The 19339-nt window shown below is 44.1% G+C and overlaps 1 protein-coding gene across 1 annotated transcript in view; it reads left to right on the top strand.

Annotated features, from left to right (window-relative positions):
• Positions 1 to 18535, top strand: part of MBOAT7 (membrane bound O-acyltransferase domain containing 7) — a 94157-nt gene extending 75622 nt beyond the window's left edge. Inside the window, exons 6-8 of the mRNA XM_063942871.1 lie at positions 11936 to 12296; positions 14088 to 14270; positions 14475 to 18535. Of these exons, the coding sequence (XP_063798941.1) occupies positions 11936 to 12296; positions 14088 to 14270; positions 14475 to 14832 (902 nt within the window). The 3' untranslated portion in view covers positions 14833 to 18535. The remainder of the gene's footprint in view (positions 1 to 11935; positions 12297 to 14087; positions 14271 to 14474) is intronic.
• Positions 18536 to 19339: the final 804 nt, after the last annotated feature.

Raw genomic sequence — 19339 nt, 5'->3', positions numbered from 1 at the left:
CAGAGGTTCCTCTTACTTGCGCTACTAACGTACACCACGGTGGCAGGTCAAGTTCAAAAACAATCGCATCTAATTCCGTCTGAACGACTTCAATTCCTAGGTATGATTAAATACGGTAAATCAAAGAAATTTACCTACTACACCAGGAAGAACAAATATACCATCTAGTACAATTAGTGCAAAAGCCACGCACACTAGCGGTATATTGGTGTATTCGCCTATTAGGAACAATGATGTGTTTTCAAAGCGCTTTAGTTCCCCGGGTTTCATTCGCGTTTCCCACAGGGGGCCGAGGGTGTATATACTCTGGACGAGAGTCTCAGAGGTTGAGGAGTTGTAGTTAAAAAGGTCAGCGACAGGGGTTCTAAAACGGATCACGACAGATTGCTGTCTATAAATGTCCTGGAACTCCGTGCAATTTACAATGCACTACATGCTTCGCTTTCAGTCTGTCCAAGTGCAGTCAGACAACGCAACGGGAGTTGCATACACAACAACCAGGGAGGACCGAGAAGCCGCATGGCAATGCGGAAGGTAGCTCGAATCCTCAATTGCCCAGAACACCATTAGGTGATGTTGTCGACGGGGTTCATTCCGGGAGTGGACATCTGTTAGACAGATGATTTCACCCGTCGGGATTTTCATCCAGGAAACTGGGCATTAAATCCAAAGGTGTTTCACATGTGGATCCACAGGGGGGGTTACCCTCAGGTGTACATGATGGCATCTCGCCACAATTACAAACGCTCAGTATGTGTACAGAACGACAGATCACAAGGGCAGTGGCGGGGGAGGCTCTCACATTCGTGTGGTCATACAGCCTCGTGTATCTGGCTCCACCGTTTTCCGCTGCTCTCTCCGTTGCTAAAACGGATCATAAGACAGTTACGTCACAGTCATACTAGTGATATCTCATGGGGTTCGGAGAGCTTGCTTCTCGAATCTCCAAGGAATACTCGCACACGATCTTTGCCGCTCATAATACGTCCAACCTGTTACAACAGGGACCGTTCTTTTACCCCTATTTACCTATGTACCGCGGCTGCGGTTGACGGGGTGGTGGTTCAGACGCCCTCTTAAGGAAAGATATAGGGCATTACAATATTGGTTATACCAACCATGTTACGAGGGCATTACAGTATTGGTTATACCAACCATGTTACGAACTAGGAAGCCGCTTACGGCAGCTCATTATTGCAAAATTTGGTGTGCCTATATAGGTGGGTGTGAAGCTCGGAAGTTTCCGACATCATCTTTCAAGTTACCCGTATTCTGTTATGTTACAGACGGGGTGGGATGGAGAACTGCGTTTATCTGCACTAAGGGTGCAGGTATCTGTGTAGTCAATTTATTTTCAAAGACTTTTGACTCTATTGCGTCGGTACACACTTTTCTACAAGGTGTCATCAAAGTGCAGCCTCCATTTATCCCACCTACAGCGCCATGCGACTTGAAGCTGGGTTCAGATTTCTTACAGTTTTCATATTTTGAACCCTTACAACAAATGGGGATTAAGTTTCTCACTTGGAAAACGTTTTTTCTTCTAGCCTTAGCTTCGGCAAGGGTTTTGTTTACACATTTGGGTGCCTTGTATTCCAAGCCACCGTATTTGGGTTTTCTCATAACAAAGCAGAACTTCGGACGAATTCCGATTTCTTATTTTTCACATCAATAAACCAATAGTGGTTCCTGTGTTAACGGCACATTCTAGAATTCTGAATGTGGTACACGCATTACGCGTCTATATGTCCCGAACGTCTACAGTTCGTAATACGGATACGTTGTTTGTTCTCTATGATGCTGCCAACTGGGGTTAGCCAGTTTCTCAGCAGACATTATCCAGTTGGATAAAAATGACTACAAGTCAGGCTTACTTTAAGGCTAAGTTACAGTCGCCTACGTCAGTAATAGCTCATTCCACAGGTTCTGTGGGAATGTCATGACCAGTTGGTCGTAGAGCATCTACAACGCGGCTACATAGTCTTCAGTGCACACGTTTGTGCGCGTTTACGCGTTATGAAACGGTTGCGGCATCAGCATCTAGCTTTGGCCGCCTACTGTTACAGGTGTCAAACAGCTCTCCCGCCCACGAGGGAAGCTTTGCTACGTCCCAAGAGTACTCCAGTGACCCCTAGTGGATGAAAAAGAAAATAGGATTTTGGTACTTACCAGGTAAATCCTTTTCTTTGAATCCATAGGGGGCACTGGACGCCCACCCAGAGCAGTTTTACCTGGGTTGTATTAAGCTCAGAGGAGCTTATGGTAACACATTTTCACCGATTGGTTCAAATTATAAGGGTCTATCGGTTATGGTGTCAACTGTTTAGTTGACAGTAACGTTATGTGTCAACTTTGTTGTTGTCCGTTATGTTATAGGAATTCTCCATTGTCAACCTCTCTATATAGTTCCTGTTCGCTCAGTAAAAAACACTGAGGTCGTACACTGAGGTACTCTGGGATATGGAGGGGTGGAGAGTTCTAAATTTAAATATTCAGTGCCTTTGTTTCTGCTAAGCCGTCCATATCCCAAGAGTACTCCAGTGCCCCCTATGGATTCAAAGAAAAGGATTTACCTGGTAAGTACCAAAATCCTATTTTCAGTAGTGGACTCTGCATACCATAGTTCTAAGAAGCAATGAGCCTGATTCAAGGATTTATGTGAATTTGATATTTACGTATATCTCCGATGTTTGCAAATATGCGTAGGAGCCGCACTGCGTGTATGCAGATCTGTTTCTGTAATGTTGCTCTTCGTGCCCCAAAAAGCCGCTAGCATGATTGACATGGTGCTGGCATTTGGGGCGATGACTGGGAGCATTCCAGAAACCAGGGCGCATTGTCCCCATTTTCTGACAGTGCTGAAGTCATTGGCTGTGTCCTTGATCGTAGCTTCGTTGGCCCCGGCAGCTGACTTTCCCAGACTGCTAATGAGATGTTCACACAGATGATCGGGTGCTGCGTCTTCATACGCAGCAGAGAATCAGAGAAGCTGGCACTGGGCATCTATTTACACAAGACACCTTCTGCGGCATTAGCATATTGTCGCACAGCCGCTGTGTATAAAGTCATTGCAGCCACTGGCTCATTGCTGCATTCCTCCAATCAGCAATGCTGCTTCTATACACAAATATGTAATTTTAATTAAAAGAGGGATTAGCTAGTCTATAATTGACTCCTGATTAAATTCATAAAATATGACTGTTGTGCTGGTGAGTTTGTGGTGAGATTGGCCACTTCACCCACATGTTCCCTGCTGCATAGTTTGTGGAAATAAAGTTGGGTACACACTTGATGATGTGTGAACCCAGCCAACGGGATACACACTGAAGGAAATATCACGTGATATATCGTTAACATACGGCCCGCATTCCAGTGCGGGCCGTCGTTTGCCGGGTCGTCCCGCCTGGTGTGCGGCGCCCAACAGGATGACCTGGCAAACGACCAGCGGGAACACACAGTAGTGGGTACACACTAGACGATTGGATTGGATGACATATCGCCTAGTGTGTACCCATCTTAAGTTTTATGACGTTACAACTTTGTGCTGTACAATCTAATTTGCCCTGCAGCTGTCATTCTTTTACATTATTATCCACCACAGCACCAGCCAAATGTTGTAAGTCATATTCATATTACAGTTGGGTGCCATAGATCAGTATTGGAGAAAAAATAAAAACCCTTTTTGTCATTTGTAGCTAAGGTCCCGAAAAGTTCTAAATGGAAACTATTTCCTACATAATGTTTTGATATATTATTATTGTAACTCAGGCATGTCAAACTCAGAATCCCAACTGGGCCAAATAATCAAGGTCTAAGTTTATGTGGGCAGCAAGAAAAAGAAAGTCATATTCAATTTTGAAAGGTTTGAAAGGGTTGCAGCGGTAGGCGGGCATATGGGCTCCCGGGGGTATATTTATTAAAAATCGTGTTTTGTGCCAATTTGAAGGGATTTTAATCTCGATTTTTATCGGTCGTCTTTTACTGCAACTTTTTGAATCCATTTTCGGTAATTTACTAAGCTGCCGAGTTGTCTATGTTCGGATTTTCCGATGTCGATGTGAATCGTATTGTCGGGCAGTGTTTTACGGGAGTGATTAGTAAAACACTGCCGGACATAACACATTGAAGCCTGGCCGGATCAGTGAGATCCGTGCAGGGCTTCATTGTGTACTTGATGAGGTGTTTAAACTGTTAAAAATGTAAAAAAAAAATTGCGTGGGGTCCCCCCCCCCTAAGCATAACCTGCCTCGCCCTCTTTGAGCCGGTCCTGGTTGTAAAAATACAGGGGGAAAATTGCGTAGGGTACCCCCATATTTAAACAACCAGCCCCGGGCTCTGTGTCCGGTCCTGGTTCAAAAAATACGGGGGGAAAAAGATGTAGGGGTCCCCCGTATTTTTCAAACCAGCACCGGGCTCCACTAGTCAGAGAGATAATGCCACAGCCGAGGGGACACTTTTATATAGGTCTCTACGACCATGGCATTACCCCCCCCCCCCCCAACTAGTCACCCCTGGCTGAGGAGTGGGGACCCATTAATCAAGGCCCCCCCCCCCCCAGCCACCCAAGGGTGAAGCCCGAGGCTGTCGTCGTCGTCCCCCAGTCCTCCCCCACACATCCGTGGGCGGTGGATGGGAGGCTGATAGCCTTTGTGTAAAAAATAGAATATTGTTTTTTGTAGGAGAACTACAAGTCCCAGCAAGCCTCCCCCGCAAGTTGGTACTTGGAGAGCCACAAGTACCAGCATGCGGTGAAAGAACGGGCCCACTGGTACCTGTAGTTCTATTACAAAACAAATACCCCCCAAAAAACACAACACACACCCCGTGAAAGTAAAGCTTTATTTTACATACATGCACACTTACACACACATACTTGCCTCCAATCCAATGGAGCACCTCGGTCCCCTTGTCCCGTAGAATCCACCGTGGACCTGTGAAAAGATGCCCAAAATACTCACCTATTATCCGGTGAAGTTCGGTCCTCTTCAGCCCATGTAGCATCCAGGGGGTTAAAAAAAAACAAAAGAAAACGACAAAACCCGAACCCTCGCACTAAAGGGGTTCCATGTTTACACATGAAACCCCTTTTCTCATACATCCTAGAGGATGCTGGGGACACTTCAAGAACCATGGGGTATAGACGGGATCCGCAGGAGACATGGGCACTTTAAGACTTTCAAATGGTGTGACCTGGCTCCTCCCTCTATGCCCCTCCTCCAGACTCCAGTTTTAGATCTGTGCTCAGGCAGACTGGATGCACACGGAGGAGCTCTACTGAGTTTCTCGGAAAAGACTTATGTTAGGTTTGTTATTTTCAGGGAGAACTGCTGGCAACAGTCTCCCTGCATCGTGGGACTTAAGGGAGAGAAGTCAGACCTACTTCTGATGAGTTTAAAGGCTCTGTTTCTCTAGCTACAGGACACCATTAGCTCCTGAGGGTTTGGAACACTAGGTACGCCTAGGGGTTCATTCCCAGAGCCCGCCGTCACCCCACTTGCAGAGCCAGAAGTCAGAAGACAGGTGAGTAGAAGAAGATCAGAAGACTTCAGTGACGGCTTTTGAGGTACCGCACAGCGGCCGCGCTGCGCGCCATGCTCCCACACACAGCGGCACTGTAGGGTGCAGGGCGTGCGGGGGGGTGGGGGGGGCACCCTGGGCAGCATATAAATCCTCAAATAAAGACTGGCAAATACTAATATGAGTGCCTTGGCTCTATATCAAACCCCTGCCAGTATAAATATATTAAAGAAATAGCGGGGCTGAAGTGCGCCATTGAGGGGGCGGGGCTTAGCCCTCACAGCTCACATCAGCGCCATTTTCTCTCCACAGAGACGCTGATCCTTCCAAAACACTACTGTACATAACAGGGTGAAAAACGAAGGGGGGCACAGTTGATTGGTGCAAGATAAGTTCATAATAAAGCACAATATATAAGGGATTGAGCACTGGGTGGTGAGCTGGTAAACTCCCTTTGTGTTCCCTGACAGAGTTTACTGGAGTCCTTCTCTTATAGCCAGTGTAATGTCGGTGGGAGTTTCCTACACGTGTGTCGGCATGTCTGAGGCTGAGTGCTCTGCTACAAACGGTTGTGGGAGTGACCCTGTCGGCACCGCCGACTCATGATGATACATGGTACATAAAAAAAAAGTGTCAACATGGCGGTATATGTTTTTCACGAGAAAACTATATGGGGACACAGAAGTGTGTGGGTGACCCTGTCGGCACCACCAATATACCTATATGTATATATGTATAGTAAGATTGTAAAGCTGTGACCCAGACACAGACGTAGTAATATTTATGGAGGGTGTCATATTCATAGAATATATTTCCCTCAGACCCCCTGGGGTCGCAAAAATGGTTATTTTGCCCAGTTACTACTCCCGGTTATCGACTTGAATATTGTTCTTCTGTCGACCGAAATGTTTCCTGATTAGATCCACAAAATAATATACAGCATTCAGTATATGTTTCATACACATTAAGAACGTATTAACGTCACTAGGGATCCTGCTGTCCCTGACAAAAAGTTATTTCTTTATATATATATATATATATATATATATGTGTGTGTATATGGATATATGTGTGTATGGGTTTGGATATATATATATATATATATATATATATATATATATATATATTTCTAGAAATTTATAATGAATGCTGAGGTAAAGGTCCTCCTTCTCAGGTGCTGAGCGCTCTGTTGAACAAAATCGGGGTCAGCCCTGACAAGATGGTTTCAAATCCTCGAGAAATTTCCGAGTGTTTATTCTTTTCCCGCCGCGGAAAGGATAAAGTGGGTGTTACCCCCTGTTCTGCAGGGGGCCCTGTCACAAAGGATCGTATGCAGGAAGCTACGTTATATTCAAGTTGTGTCCACGCGTATGTTAATTATACCTGCTATTGCATGTGCATGGGGGAGTAGTAGTAGTCAGAAATGGTCGGTTACCTTGTCATCCGATATAGATACCCTGGGGAGAGATGGGATACTCCTTAAGTTGGGTCATATCTAAGACACTGCAGCATACTGCCATGCGACTACAAGGGGTTTAGGACTCTTGGGTTCGCAGGCCAATTCCATGGCGGTCTCGGCTAGGAGGGCGTTGTGGATTCACCAATGGAATGCTGGTGCTGACTCCGAGAAGAAATTGAGTTTTCTTTTCTATGAAGGTAAAGCCTGGTTTGGTGACGGCCTCGTTAGTTTGATCTCTGCAGATGACGCTGGTAAGTCTACCTTCTTGCCATATGTTCCCTCACAACGAACGATGACGCATCATTGTTGGATGCAGTCATTTCCGCATAATAGATACAGATCCCCCTTTTCTTTGCAGGTGGAGGAAAGGGAAGAGGTTAGCAGCCTCTTCAAGATTACAGGAGCAGACATCATCCTTCGTTCTGTCACATCCACCGCATGACGTTGGGACTCTCTTGTGGGAGCCCACTCCGGTGGGACCACGTCTAAAAACTCTTCAGTCAGTCCTGGAATGGACCTGGACCCGTGGGTTTTACGAATAGTGTCCCAAGGGTGCATACTGGAGTTTCCAGACGTTTCCCCTCACCAATTTTCAAATTACCGATTCTCCTCCGGACGGGGAGGTAGTATGCGACACAATACAAAGGTTGTATCAGGATCTGGTCATTGACCTGGTTTTCCCTGTCACTACAGGGAGAAGGTTTTTATTCAAGCCTCTCCGTGGTCCCGAAGCCAGACGACTCGGTCAGGCCAATTCTAAATCTGAAATCCCTCATTTTCTACTTAAAGAAATTCAAATCCAAGATGGAATCTCTCAGGGCAGTGATCTCCAATCTGGAAAAAGGGAGTTTTTTCATGGTCTCAGTAGACACAAAGAAGGCCTAATTACATTTTCCTCCGCTTTAGGCTTGCCTGAAGTTTGCAATTCAGGGGTGTCATTACCAATTTCAGACGTTGTCGTTGGTCTGTCCATGGCTCCAAAGGGTGATAGTGGTAATGATGGTTCTCCGTTGCTATTACGGAGTCACGATTATCCCGTACTGGGACGATCCCCTGATAACGGCGTGTTCAAGGAACCAGTTGGTGGAAAACATTGCACTCTCCCTGTCAGTTCTTCATCAACAGGGTTAGCTCCTGAACTTGCCAGAATCACTGTTGGTCCCAACGACGCGGTTGTCTGTTTTGGGAATAATACTAGAAAAAGAGTTTTTGTTTCTTCCAGTGGAAAAGGCTCTGGAGATCCAAAGTCTGGTAAAACAAATTCCGAGTCCAGCAAGAGTGTCATTTCATCAATACATCGGTTGCCGAAAAGATGGTGGCAGCCTACGAGGCCACTCGATTTGACAGTTTCCATGCCAAGGTGTTCCAGAGGGACCTGTTGGACAAGTGGTCCGGTTCCCACCTACACATATACGCTGGAGGATAATCCTGTCTTCCAAGACCGGAATCTCACTCCTGTGGTGGCTGCGCAGTTCCCACCTCCTAGAGGGGCGCAGGTTCGAGATCCAGGACTGGATCCTGGTGACCACGGATGCAAGCCTCTGAGGATGGGGGGTGGTCACTCAGGGGGAAAATTTCCAAGGAAGTTGGTCAAGTTTGGAAACTTGTCACCACATAACCGGTCTAGAATTAAGGGCCATTTACAACGATTTTCTACAAACGAAAAGCAGAACAGCAATGGCAAAAGCCACAAGGATTTTCCGCTGGACGGAGAAACATACAAACGCTTTGTCAGCGATGTCAGTTCCAGGAGTGGACGACTGAGAAGGAGACCTCTTCAGCAGACGGTTTCCATCCAGGAGTGGGGAGACCTCCTTCAAGTAGTCTTCGAAGGGGTGACATGTCGTTGGGATTTCCTCGAGTAGGAATGATGGCATCTCGTCTCAACAAGAAGCTTGAGAGTTCCAGGTCAAGGGACCCTCAAACAGGAACAGTGAATACACTGGTGACACTGTGGGTGTTTTCAGTCGGTATATGTATTCCCTACGTTTTCTCTCGTTCCAAAAGTTCTGGGTTCATACAAAGAAAATTCGGCCAAGCCTCATGGTCCCAGACTGGCCAAGGAGAGCTTGGTATCCAGAGCTCAGGAATTACTCATTGGAGATCCCTGGCCTTTTTCCTTTGCGCGAGGACCTGTTGCGACAGGGGCCATGCGTGTATTAGGACTTACCGCGGCTACGTTTGACGACATGGCGGTTGAACGCCAGATCCTAGTTCCACGGAAATAGTTACCACACTTATTCGGACTAGACAAGGGGTAATGTCTAAACATTACTACCGTGTTTTGAGAAAATAGGTTTCTTGGTGTGAATCCAAGAAGACTCCTACGGCAGAGTTTTCAACTATTAAAATCGGTCTTATCGGTTTTCTTTCAGAATCGATTGGACTCCTTGTCAGAAGTTCAGAATGTCGTGAAGGGAGTGTTGCACATCCAACCTCTTTTTTTGTGCCCCAGTGGCACCAGGGAATCTTAATGGGGTGTTGCAGTTCCTTCAATCACATTGGTTTGAACCTTTACGTAAGGCGGAGTGAAATTCCTCACTTGTAAAGTGGTCGTCAGGTTGGCCTTGGCATACGCAAGGCGAGTGTCTGAGTTAGCGGTCTGGTCTCACAAGAGACCTTATTTGATCTTTCTTGAAGATAGCGCAGAGTTGGAAACTCGTCAACATTTTCTACCAATGGTGGTTTCTTCTTTCCACATGTACCAACCTTTTTTGGTGCCGGTGGCTACGGTCGCCTCCGTTGAATCGAAGTCTCTGCATGTGGTCAGAGTTTTGAAAATTTATGTCACCAGGACGGCTCCGTTTAGGAACACAGGCTCTGTTTGTCCTGTTTGCTTCCAACAAGATTGGGTGTCCTGCTTCCAAGCAGACCGTTGCGCGCTGAATCTGTGGTACGGTTCAGCATGCTCATCTCACGGCAGGATTGTCGTTACCGAAATAGGTGAAGGCCCATTCTACTAGACAGGTGGGCTCGTTTGGGGCGGTTGACCGCAGAGTTTCGGCATTGCATCTTTGCTGAGCAGCTATTTAGCAAAAAATTGGGCTAAGTTTTGCAGTTTTAATACCTTGGTCATTCGGTACTGCAGAGTCATCCGCACTCTCATGGTATAACCCCATGGTTGTTGAAGTGTCCCCAGCATCCTCTAGGACGTATGAGAAAATAGGATTTTAATACCTACCGGTAAATCCTTTTCTCTTAGTCCGTAGAGGATGCTGGGCGCCCATCCCAGTGCGTACTGTATCTGCAGTTATTGGTTGTGGTTACACGCAGGTTGTGTTACGATTTTTGTGAGCATATTGCTGCATATTCTTCATGCCGTTGGCTTGTGTTCTGTTGAATGTCACGTTCTGCGGCATGCTTAAGGTGTGAGCTGGTAAAATGCTCACCATGGTTTAACAATAAATCCTTTCCTCTAAATGTCCGTCTTCCTGGGCACAGTTCCTTAAACTAGAGTCTGGAGGAGGGGCATAGAGGCAAGAGGCAGGTCACACCATTTGAAAGTCTTAAAGTGCCCATGTCTCCTGCGGATCCCGTCTATACCCCATGGTTCTTGAAGTGTCCCCAGCATCCTCTACGGACAAAGAGAAAAGGATTTACCGTTAGGTATTAAAATCCTATTTTTCCGACTGCTGGGGCCCCCCGTGACTACTGTCACTGAAGGTCCCACCAGCCAATCAGGGAGCGCCACGTCATGGCGCTCTCCTGATTGGCTGTGTGCTCCCTGCCTGTCACCTTTTGGAGTTCTCCCCGCTGTACGGTAGTTATGATCGCGGCTCTGGGGTTTTCCGGGTTTGTCCTTGTAATCCTTTGGGCTGCAGCGCTGTATGCAGTTGTCTGCCGGCAGACTTGTAACGCTGCTCCCCGTGTCCTCCTCCTTCTTACCGGAGCCCTTAGTTCTGGGTGTCCGGCGCTTGATGAGGATCTTGGCTGGCGGCGATCGATACTCTCTGCAATCTACGCGTTTCGCCTTGCGGCTTCATCAGGATGCTGCAGATAATCGATTGATTTACTTGGGCTGCTTTTTAGCTCGTACGGGCTCCGTGTGTGTTTCTGCCCCTGTGTCTCTATTATTAACTATTTCTTGCCATTTTGATGGCTTCATAGACTGGATGGTGTCCTTTTGGTTATGTGTTTTGAATAAATAATAATCATAAATAAAACGATTTGTACATACAACAAAACAAACAAAGACACAAACAGGAAAGTGACATTTCTCTGGCTAATCTTTATTTGCTTCTATTCTAAGGGTAACATTTACCATATTCAATTTAGAGTCTGGCAGTTTCTACTCTTATGATTACTTAGGTGTATAGATTTCTGTGGATCTTCATTTATCACATAAAGGATGGTAGAGAAAAATATATAAATGTGCTTGTGGATTCTTTAGTTCTTTAGAAAGGGTTTTAGTTCAAAGTCTATGTTAAGATCCTTTGGACATAATGTTCCTAATTCATAGATAAGTTTTGTTTATTCGTTGAATAGGTAATATGCTGCATGCCTATACTCTGTGTGTGACTGCGACTGTATTTGCATACAAAATGCTATGCTACAGAGTTTTCCTGGAAAACACTGTAATGTTCAATTTCGGATGCAGTCAGAGCCGCTATTACACAATGAATATAGGCATGCAGCATATCATTTTAATCAGCAGAGGCTGCTTGTGCGCCCTTATATATTACATTGCATCTAAGATGCAGTGTCGCGTTAAAAGACGCTAAAAAAGACACTCAACGCTCTACAGAGTCCCGCCATGGCATGGCGCGACTTGAAGGGCTGTTTAGCATGACTGCAGGAAGGATGTAAGGGGACACATCTGTACATTCCTGGCGCCATTTGCCACTCACATCTGCACAATCAGGTTGTTTTTGTTTGTTTTTTCATTTTTATAAATGCCATCTTATTGCAAAATATTTATTCAATGAGATGAAAAAAAATTAATGTCTGTTCATTTTCTAGGTCCCTTCTATCGGTATAAAACTTACCATGACTGGCTACACCAAATTAACTCTCAAGACATCCCGAGCTGGAAGCCCATGGTAATTCGGCTGAAGCCGGCTCCAGTATTTGGTGTTCTGTTCCTTATTGTTTCACATTACTTCCCTCTGGATTATGTGAAGATGGATGAGTTCTATGATTGCACCTTCCTCTATCGCCTATTCTATATGGTTCCCATATTCTTTGTTTTCCGCATGCGATTTTATGTGGCCTGGATATTTGCGGAATGTGGGTGTATTGCTGCGGCTTTTGGTGCCTATCCCATTGCAGCCAAGTCTCGTTCTGGCGGGGGACCAACTGTGGAATATGCTCCACTGGAGAGGTATAGTTCACTGCTTCATCTAAAAGAAATTATGGAAGTAAAAGAAAATCATACCTATTTCTGTATATTGCTTAAATGCTGTGCATTGTAGATTAGCTATGGTTCCTTTACATACCTCAAGTGCTGCATTGTATGAGCAACACTGAGCCGCACAGTCAGGTTTTACCAATGATCGGTCACTTGCAGCCACAGATCCAAAATAATGAAATCATTGAGCCTTCCCTGCACACACCTTCCACACTCTATCAGCTAGGAAGAGGTGCAGAGCACTGTGCTCACATCATGGTCACGATTAGGCAGCATAGTCACATTCCTCTATGAAGCCTTACATTTTCTGCATTGCATCTTTTCATGCTTGAGAAAATCAGTACTGACCAGAAAAATGAATGAGTCACTAAACCTTTATCATTGATAAGTAACACTAAAATACCAGTTGTTTCAAACAGAAAATGCATTATTTAATACTCAAATAACAAATAGAAATGACAGTTATCCATGCAAGTGTGTATTTCTCTTAAAGAACAGCATGAAGGCCATTTTAAAATGGAGAATAATGTAATAAATGACCAGTATTGCTATATACTTTATTGTTAGAGTGGGATGGTATAGGGATCCCGTGCTTGGGATGTCGGTAGTCACAATATCAACAGCGGCATCCTGGCACTCAGGATCCAGACACTTAGTAGATGAGTATACTATCCCTAATCCCCCCCTCCCAGCCTATCCTTCCATGGTGGTGCTTAGCCCTAACCACCCATTCCTGCAAACTAAACCCAACCCTCCCAAAGCCCCCTACCCCCGCCACCTAAACCTAACCATCCCCGGGGGTGCCTAAACCTAACCTCCCCCCTCCAATGCCAGACCTCTCCACAGGCCCATCAAATCCTCATTCAGGATCCGGGCGCCGGGATAGTGATCAATGTCAGGATCCTGGCGCAGGCATTCCGAGTAGTGTCTGGATTCCGGCGTCAGTATTTTGACTGCCAGGATCTTGACCGGATCCCGTTAAGAGTTATGTTATTGATGGAGCTGCAGTTGTTTTTATTTTTCTGTAGTTACGAAGATTTTTCTCTATGTCACAGGAGAGTTCCTTCATATCTTTAGCTTTATTTCTTCTATACATGCATACAGTATATGCCTTATTTTCATACAGTATATGCCCTATATTCTATGTAATGCTGGGTATACACTAGTAGATACCTGCAGATATATCTATGGATGGACCGGGCAGTGTGTTGTGCATACACACTTCCCGGTCTCTCGGGACTGATGTTAGGAACTGGGCAGGTGTTTACATGCGCCCGCCCAGTTGTGCTGTCAATCACCGCCAACGTCTGCAGCATGTGTACGGGCTGTCGGCTGACCGCCCGTACATACAGCATGATGCGCCAATTTATCATTAGATATACTACCCACCAGCTGTGCTGTAGGGCCGGTGCAATATGTTTGTGAACGACGCCATTCACAGACATATCGCTCGTACACACTGACGGACAGAACCGCAATATATCGGCCAGTGTGTATGCAGCATAAGAGGAATAGAATAGAATGACCCAACAGTCATCCTAGACAAATATTTTTCAGCAGGAATGGTTATCTGACATAATGGATTTAAGAAGGGGAGCGACATAAATAACTGTTAAAGGTTTTTTTTAATCATTGTCATAGTCAACAAGATAAATCATTATTTTATGATGTAAAGGTATCCATTGTGATGAATTAACTTTCGCACCACTGACCCAAAGATATTGATTTTTTTGTTACATATTGTCTTTTATTAACCTTTTGTAGACGTGCTGACGGATCCAAAGTGAACATAGAGTATGACTACGAGACGATAAAGAACATTGACTGCTACGGAGCAGATTTTTGTGTGAAGGTGAAAGATGGGATGCGCTGCTGGAACATGACTGTACAGTGGTGGCTGGCGCAGTACATTTACAAGAATTCCCCCATCAAGTCCTTTGTGTTTGGGTGAGATTAATGTGCAGAATTGTCCTCCTGTGTACAAAGAATGCTGACACGTACCTTTGCCAATTTTGCAATGGTAAGAGATTAACCCCCCCCCCCCCTCTCTCTCTCTCTCTCTCTCTCTCTCTCTCTCTCTCTCTCTCTCTCTCTCTCTCTCTCTTTCTCTCTCTCTCTCTCTTTTCTCCCCCCCCCCCTCTCTTTTTTCAGGAGTGCTTGGACCATGCTGATCAGTGCCTACTGGCATGGAGTCCACCCTGGTTATTATCTGAGTTTCCTGACCATCCCAATGTGCCTGGCATCAGAAGGGGCGATGGATGCCGGCTTGAGGCGCCGGCTTTCAGATTCCGGCAAGCTGGTGTTTGATTGGGTGCACTGGTTCCTGAAAATGAGAGCTTATGACTACATGTGTATGGGATTTGTCCTGCTCACCTTCTCCGACACTGTACGATATTGGCGCTCCATTTATTTCTCTATTCACGTGCTGGCTGTGTTCTTCCTCATCTTGGGCAGGGTGCTGGCAGTGATGACTCCTCAGGTACCCAGGAAGAGCAAAGAAGAAAAATAGGAATTGAAAAGGGATGAATAGGCTGCAACTAGATGCAAGACCCCTGTTCAGTGTGATGTTTACATGGATGTATCGGCAAGCCATAGAGCTGCTGTGCTTGTGCTAAACTGGATGTTATGAATGGGACATGTTCTGTGCTTCAAATGCTGGACTGTGAAAGACCTTTAATTTTATGTAGTAGAAATAGGGAGTTCTGTTTCCACTGAACTAAGTGTACTCCCTCTCCTCTCCTTATGACCCACACCGCTCCCTTGCCACCAAAAGGTTGTCCGTTCGCTTCTGACCTATCTTTTTACTTCTGTTTCAGCCATAATCATGTGCGTATACTTGTGATCTTCCAGTGCGTACGTGCCTGCTACATACATTTTTGGTAATACACTATCGATAGGTGAGGTTGCCATAAATGCTCTTTCTCAAATACCACATATATTCTTTTATCTATTTGTATTTAGCAATTTACTTTCTAGCATTGAGTGGCTGTACGTACAACGTTGTCTTTGTCACTTGGCAGCAGGTTTGGTAACCGGCACAGTTGCAGACTGAGATATAAATTTTTCATGGTAGTGTAGATCACGAAATGACATCCTGTAGAGTCCGTTGAAACCATAATTGTTGCTAGCCATATGTCACTGATCAACACCTTTGTCACAATAGCCAATAGCAGTCTAGGTTGTGTCTTTTTTACACTGCCTCCTCCATAATCCAAATATGGGCTCCCTCCACAAGACCGACCTTTTCCATTGCCTTAAACTGATTGCTAGGACCTGACTGCTCCAAGCACAATTGGATGTGTCCCCAAGCGACAATATTGGATGGGTTTCATTCTCCTGTGCAGCGAGCTCACAAAATGATTGGAGTCAATCAGATGCTGTTTTTTGATTTGCATGTTCCAAAATGCACCAATTTTTAAAATGCCAATCCTTATCTCTAGCACTGTAACTTGTTGAAATCAGGAAAATGTTTTATACCCATAATGTTTGAATTTTAAGGGAGTGTTAAAGTGTAATAGAACAAAACTTCCTAGTAATCTATGTAATTAAGAAATGATTTATATTCAAAATTGAATTAGGGGTCTATTTATGAAGCAGTGAAAAGAGTGGGGAAGTGGAAACCAATTAGCTGCTACATATAATTGTATAGAATGCATGCGACAAATGTTACTTAAAAACTGATTGTCGTGGGTAACATCTCCACTGGCTCACTTCTCCACTCTTTTCACTGCTTCATGAATAGACCCCTTAATTTTACTAAATATGAAAGATTGGATTGGCATTTTCCCAACAAAAAAAGCATTTTTCTAAAAACCTTTTCCAATTGTGGTTTCCCTGCAACCACTAGCCGGAAAAGTCATGTGATGTATGATTGACCAATCTCATCTTTTTATGCAACTGTCTCAGTAGCCAATGTAAAGTCAGCTTTCAGTTTTGTGTAACACAAGTATTTGCTACAGCATTTCTTAAAGTGTTTGTTTCGCCACACACTGTGGCTGAAGCTATGTAGTGTGATGAACTAATATTCAGCCTATACCTTCACGAGGAGCTAGTGTCATTGCTGAGGAAATTGTTATTATTTCCTAGTGAACAAATAAGCCGCATTGTCATGAATGATTGACACAAGATGGCTGCCCTCACTGTGCAAAAGCGACCAGTGCACTTTAACCAGGTTAATATTCTATACAGCATCTGCTTTTTACAGTATGCTCTTAGATAACGTCACTTGTACTCAGACAATTGTCACGTTGCCAATTACTTTGGGAAGTTTTGCTTATGTTGCTGAACATTATTTCTCAGGTACAGTCTTCATTCCCATTCATATTACAGGCTGAAAACTTGCCACGTTAGGGCTGAGAGACACAGGTGTTACTGTGAGTGCCGTTGTATTTCACATTTGCGACTTTATTTTGCAAGCTGCAGTTGAAAGGACAGGAAGAACATTCTAACTACATAGCTTGCAATCATTAGGGGGACATTCACAGGCCCTCCACCTTTGCTACATCCAACAATTATCAGCCAATTTGTTTGGCTACCCATAGGCCGTCGCTTGCCTTGCTTAATTGAAAGAGGGGTTTTAGCCTTGATATACGGTCCTTAGGTTGACCTTACTTAGGTCGACAGTCATTAGGTCGACCAATATTGGTCAACTCGCACTAGGTCGACACATGGAAAGGTCGACATGAGTTTTTCACAATTTTTTTTTCATTTTTCTGAGTTTTTTTCATACTTTACGATCCATGTGTAAAACGAATGGGAATAGTAACCTGTGGCGAGCAGAGCGAGGCACCTTGCCCGAAGCATGACGAGCCATGCGCAGGGACACGGTGCACTAATTGGGGTTCTTGGTCACTTTACGAAGAAAACGTAAAAAAAAAAGCATGTCAACCTTTTTCCATGTCGACCTGCCGACTATGTCGACCTTTTCCAGGTGTCGACCTAGTGCCTGTCAATCTAATGAGTGCCAACCTATATAGGGTCGACCCAACAAATCCATTCATTAGCCTTACATTTCTCACAGGTATTATTACTGCATCTGACCAGCAGAGGTCCCTGTTGATCGTACATATCTTGATTCTGCTCAATAGAGCAAATAGTGGGGATTCTCAGTTCACTGACCACACCTAAGTACTAATACAGGAAAGAGTACGAGATATGATATTTTAAAATAGATTTTCTATCGCAGCAGTACCAGTTACTCTTTAGAAGGAGTTGGTGCAGTGTATTCAGTACACAACACACACACACATGTATATATGTATGTGTGTGTGTGTATATATATATATATATATATATATACATACATACATACATACATACATACATACATACATACATACATACATACATACATACAGGTTGAGTATCCCATATCCAAATATTCCGAAATACGGAATTTTTTGAGTGAGCGTGAAATAGTGAAACCTTTGTTTTCTGATGGCTCAGTGTAAACAAACTTTGCTCAATACACAACGTTATTACAAATATTGTATTAAATGACCTTCAGGCTGTGTGTATAAGGTGTATATGAAACATAAATTAATTGTGTGAATGTACACACACTTTGTTTAATGCACAAAGCTATAAAAAATATTGGCTAAAATAACCTTCACGCGGTGAGTATAAGGTATATATGAAACATAAATGCATTCTGTGCTTAGATTTAGGTCCCATCGCCATGATCTCTAATTATGGTATGCAATTATTCCAAAATACGGAATAATCCGATATCCAAAATACTTCTGGTCCCAAGCATTTTGGATAAGGGATACTCAACCTGTATATATAAAAAAAAAATTATAAACATTTTTTGAGTGTTTATCCAAAGCAATTACAGTACTCATACAGTATTTACCCCCATTTTTACAGCTCCCACCAAAGACAAGTGTATGCAAGCAAAGGGTATTCTTTGCACGCCAATGTTCGTGCATTTTCCTGATGAATGAACCGTTTTGCGTTTTTCTTTAATGCTTGTTGAGATGTGTGCCAGTGGATTTATCTGTATAGGTTTGGTTTGTGCCTCTGTACCTTCATCCTGTGCAGGGATGGTCAGAAGAAAAGAGAAGGATGAACTCTGGATAATTTGGTGTGACATTTCAAATAATACTTGGAATTTGTTGAGGGTTTAAGGCATTACAATCTTTTGTTTTGCACATTTATCATTTTTATATAAAAAATAAATCAATAAACAATGTATTTTGAAATCTGACAAATGCAGGTGTTTATTTTTGCAACATTGATCATATAAGTTAAAATTTCTTCTCATTGGAATAAGTAAAAAAAAATTAATTGTTTAACCATCAAAACTAAAGTTCCTTCAAAATTATCTGCATCTTCCTGTATTAATTTAACATTACATGTGATCTGATCAGTATTTAAAATAGGATTTTAATTACCTAATAATAAATCCTTTTCTCGTAGTCCGTAGGGGATACTGAGAATCCATTTAGTACCATGGGGTATAGACGGGCCCACTAGGAGCCTTAGGCACTTTAAGAATTTGATAGTGTCTGCTGGCTCCTTCCTCTATGCCCCTCCTACCAGACTCAGTCTAGGAAACTGTGCCCGAGGAGACGGACATACTTTGAGAGAAGGATAGATAAGGAAAGTGGTGAGATTACGAACCAGCACACACAAAACACAAAACAAGAGGAAAGCGATGCTAACCAAACTTGAAACCAGGAACAGCAACAGCTGAACCAACCAGAATACTTAACCAAGTAACAGTGCAGGAAGATGAGAAAGCACCAGTCGGGCGCCCAGTATCCCTTACGGACTACGAGAAAAGGATTTACCGGTAGGTAATTAAAATCCTATTTTCTCTTACGTCCTTGGGGATATTGGGAATCCATTTAGTACCATGGGGAAGTACCAAAGCTCCCAAACTGAGTGGGAGAGTGCTGAGGTTCCTGCAGAACTGATTGACCAAACTGAAGGACTTCAGAGGTCAAAGTATCGAACTTGTAAAACTTTGCAAACATGTTCAAACCTGACCAAGTAGCTGCTCGGCAGAGTTC

The sequence above is a fragment of the Pseudophryne corroboree genome, chromosome 10 (genome assembly GCF_028390025.1).
Source record: "Pseudophryne corroboree isolate aPseCor3 chromosome 10, aPseCor3.hap2, whole genome shotgun sequence".
Classification (NCBI taxonomy): Eukaryota; Metazoa; Chordata; class Amphibia; order Anura; family Myobatrachidae; genus Pseudophryne; species Pseudophryne corroboree.
The sequence above is the reverse complement of the archived record's forward strand: the minus strand, read 5'-3'. Positions and strand labels throughout refer to the sequence as shown.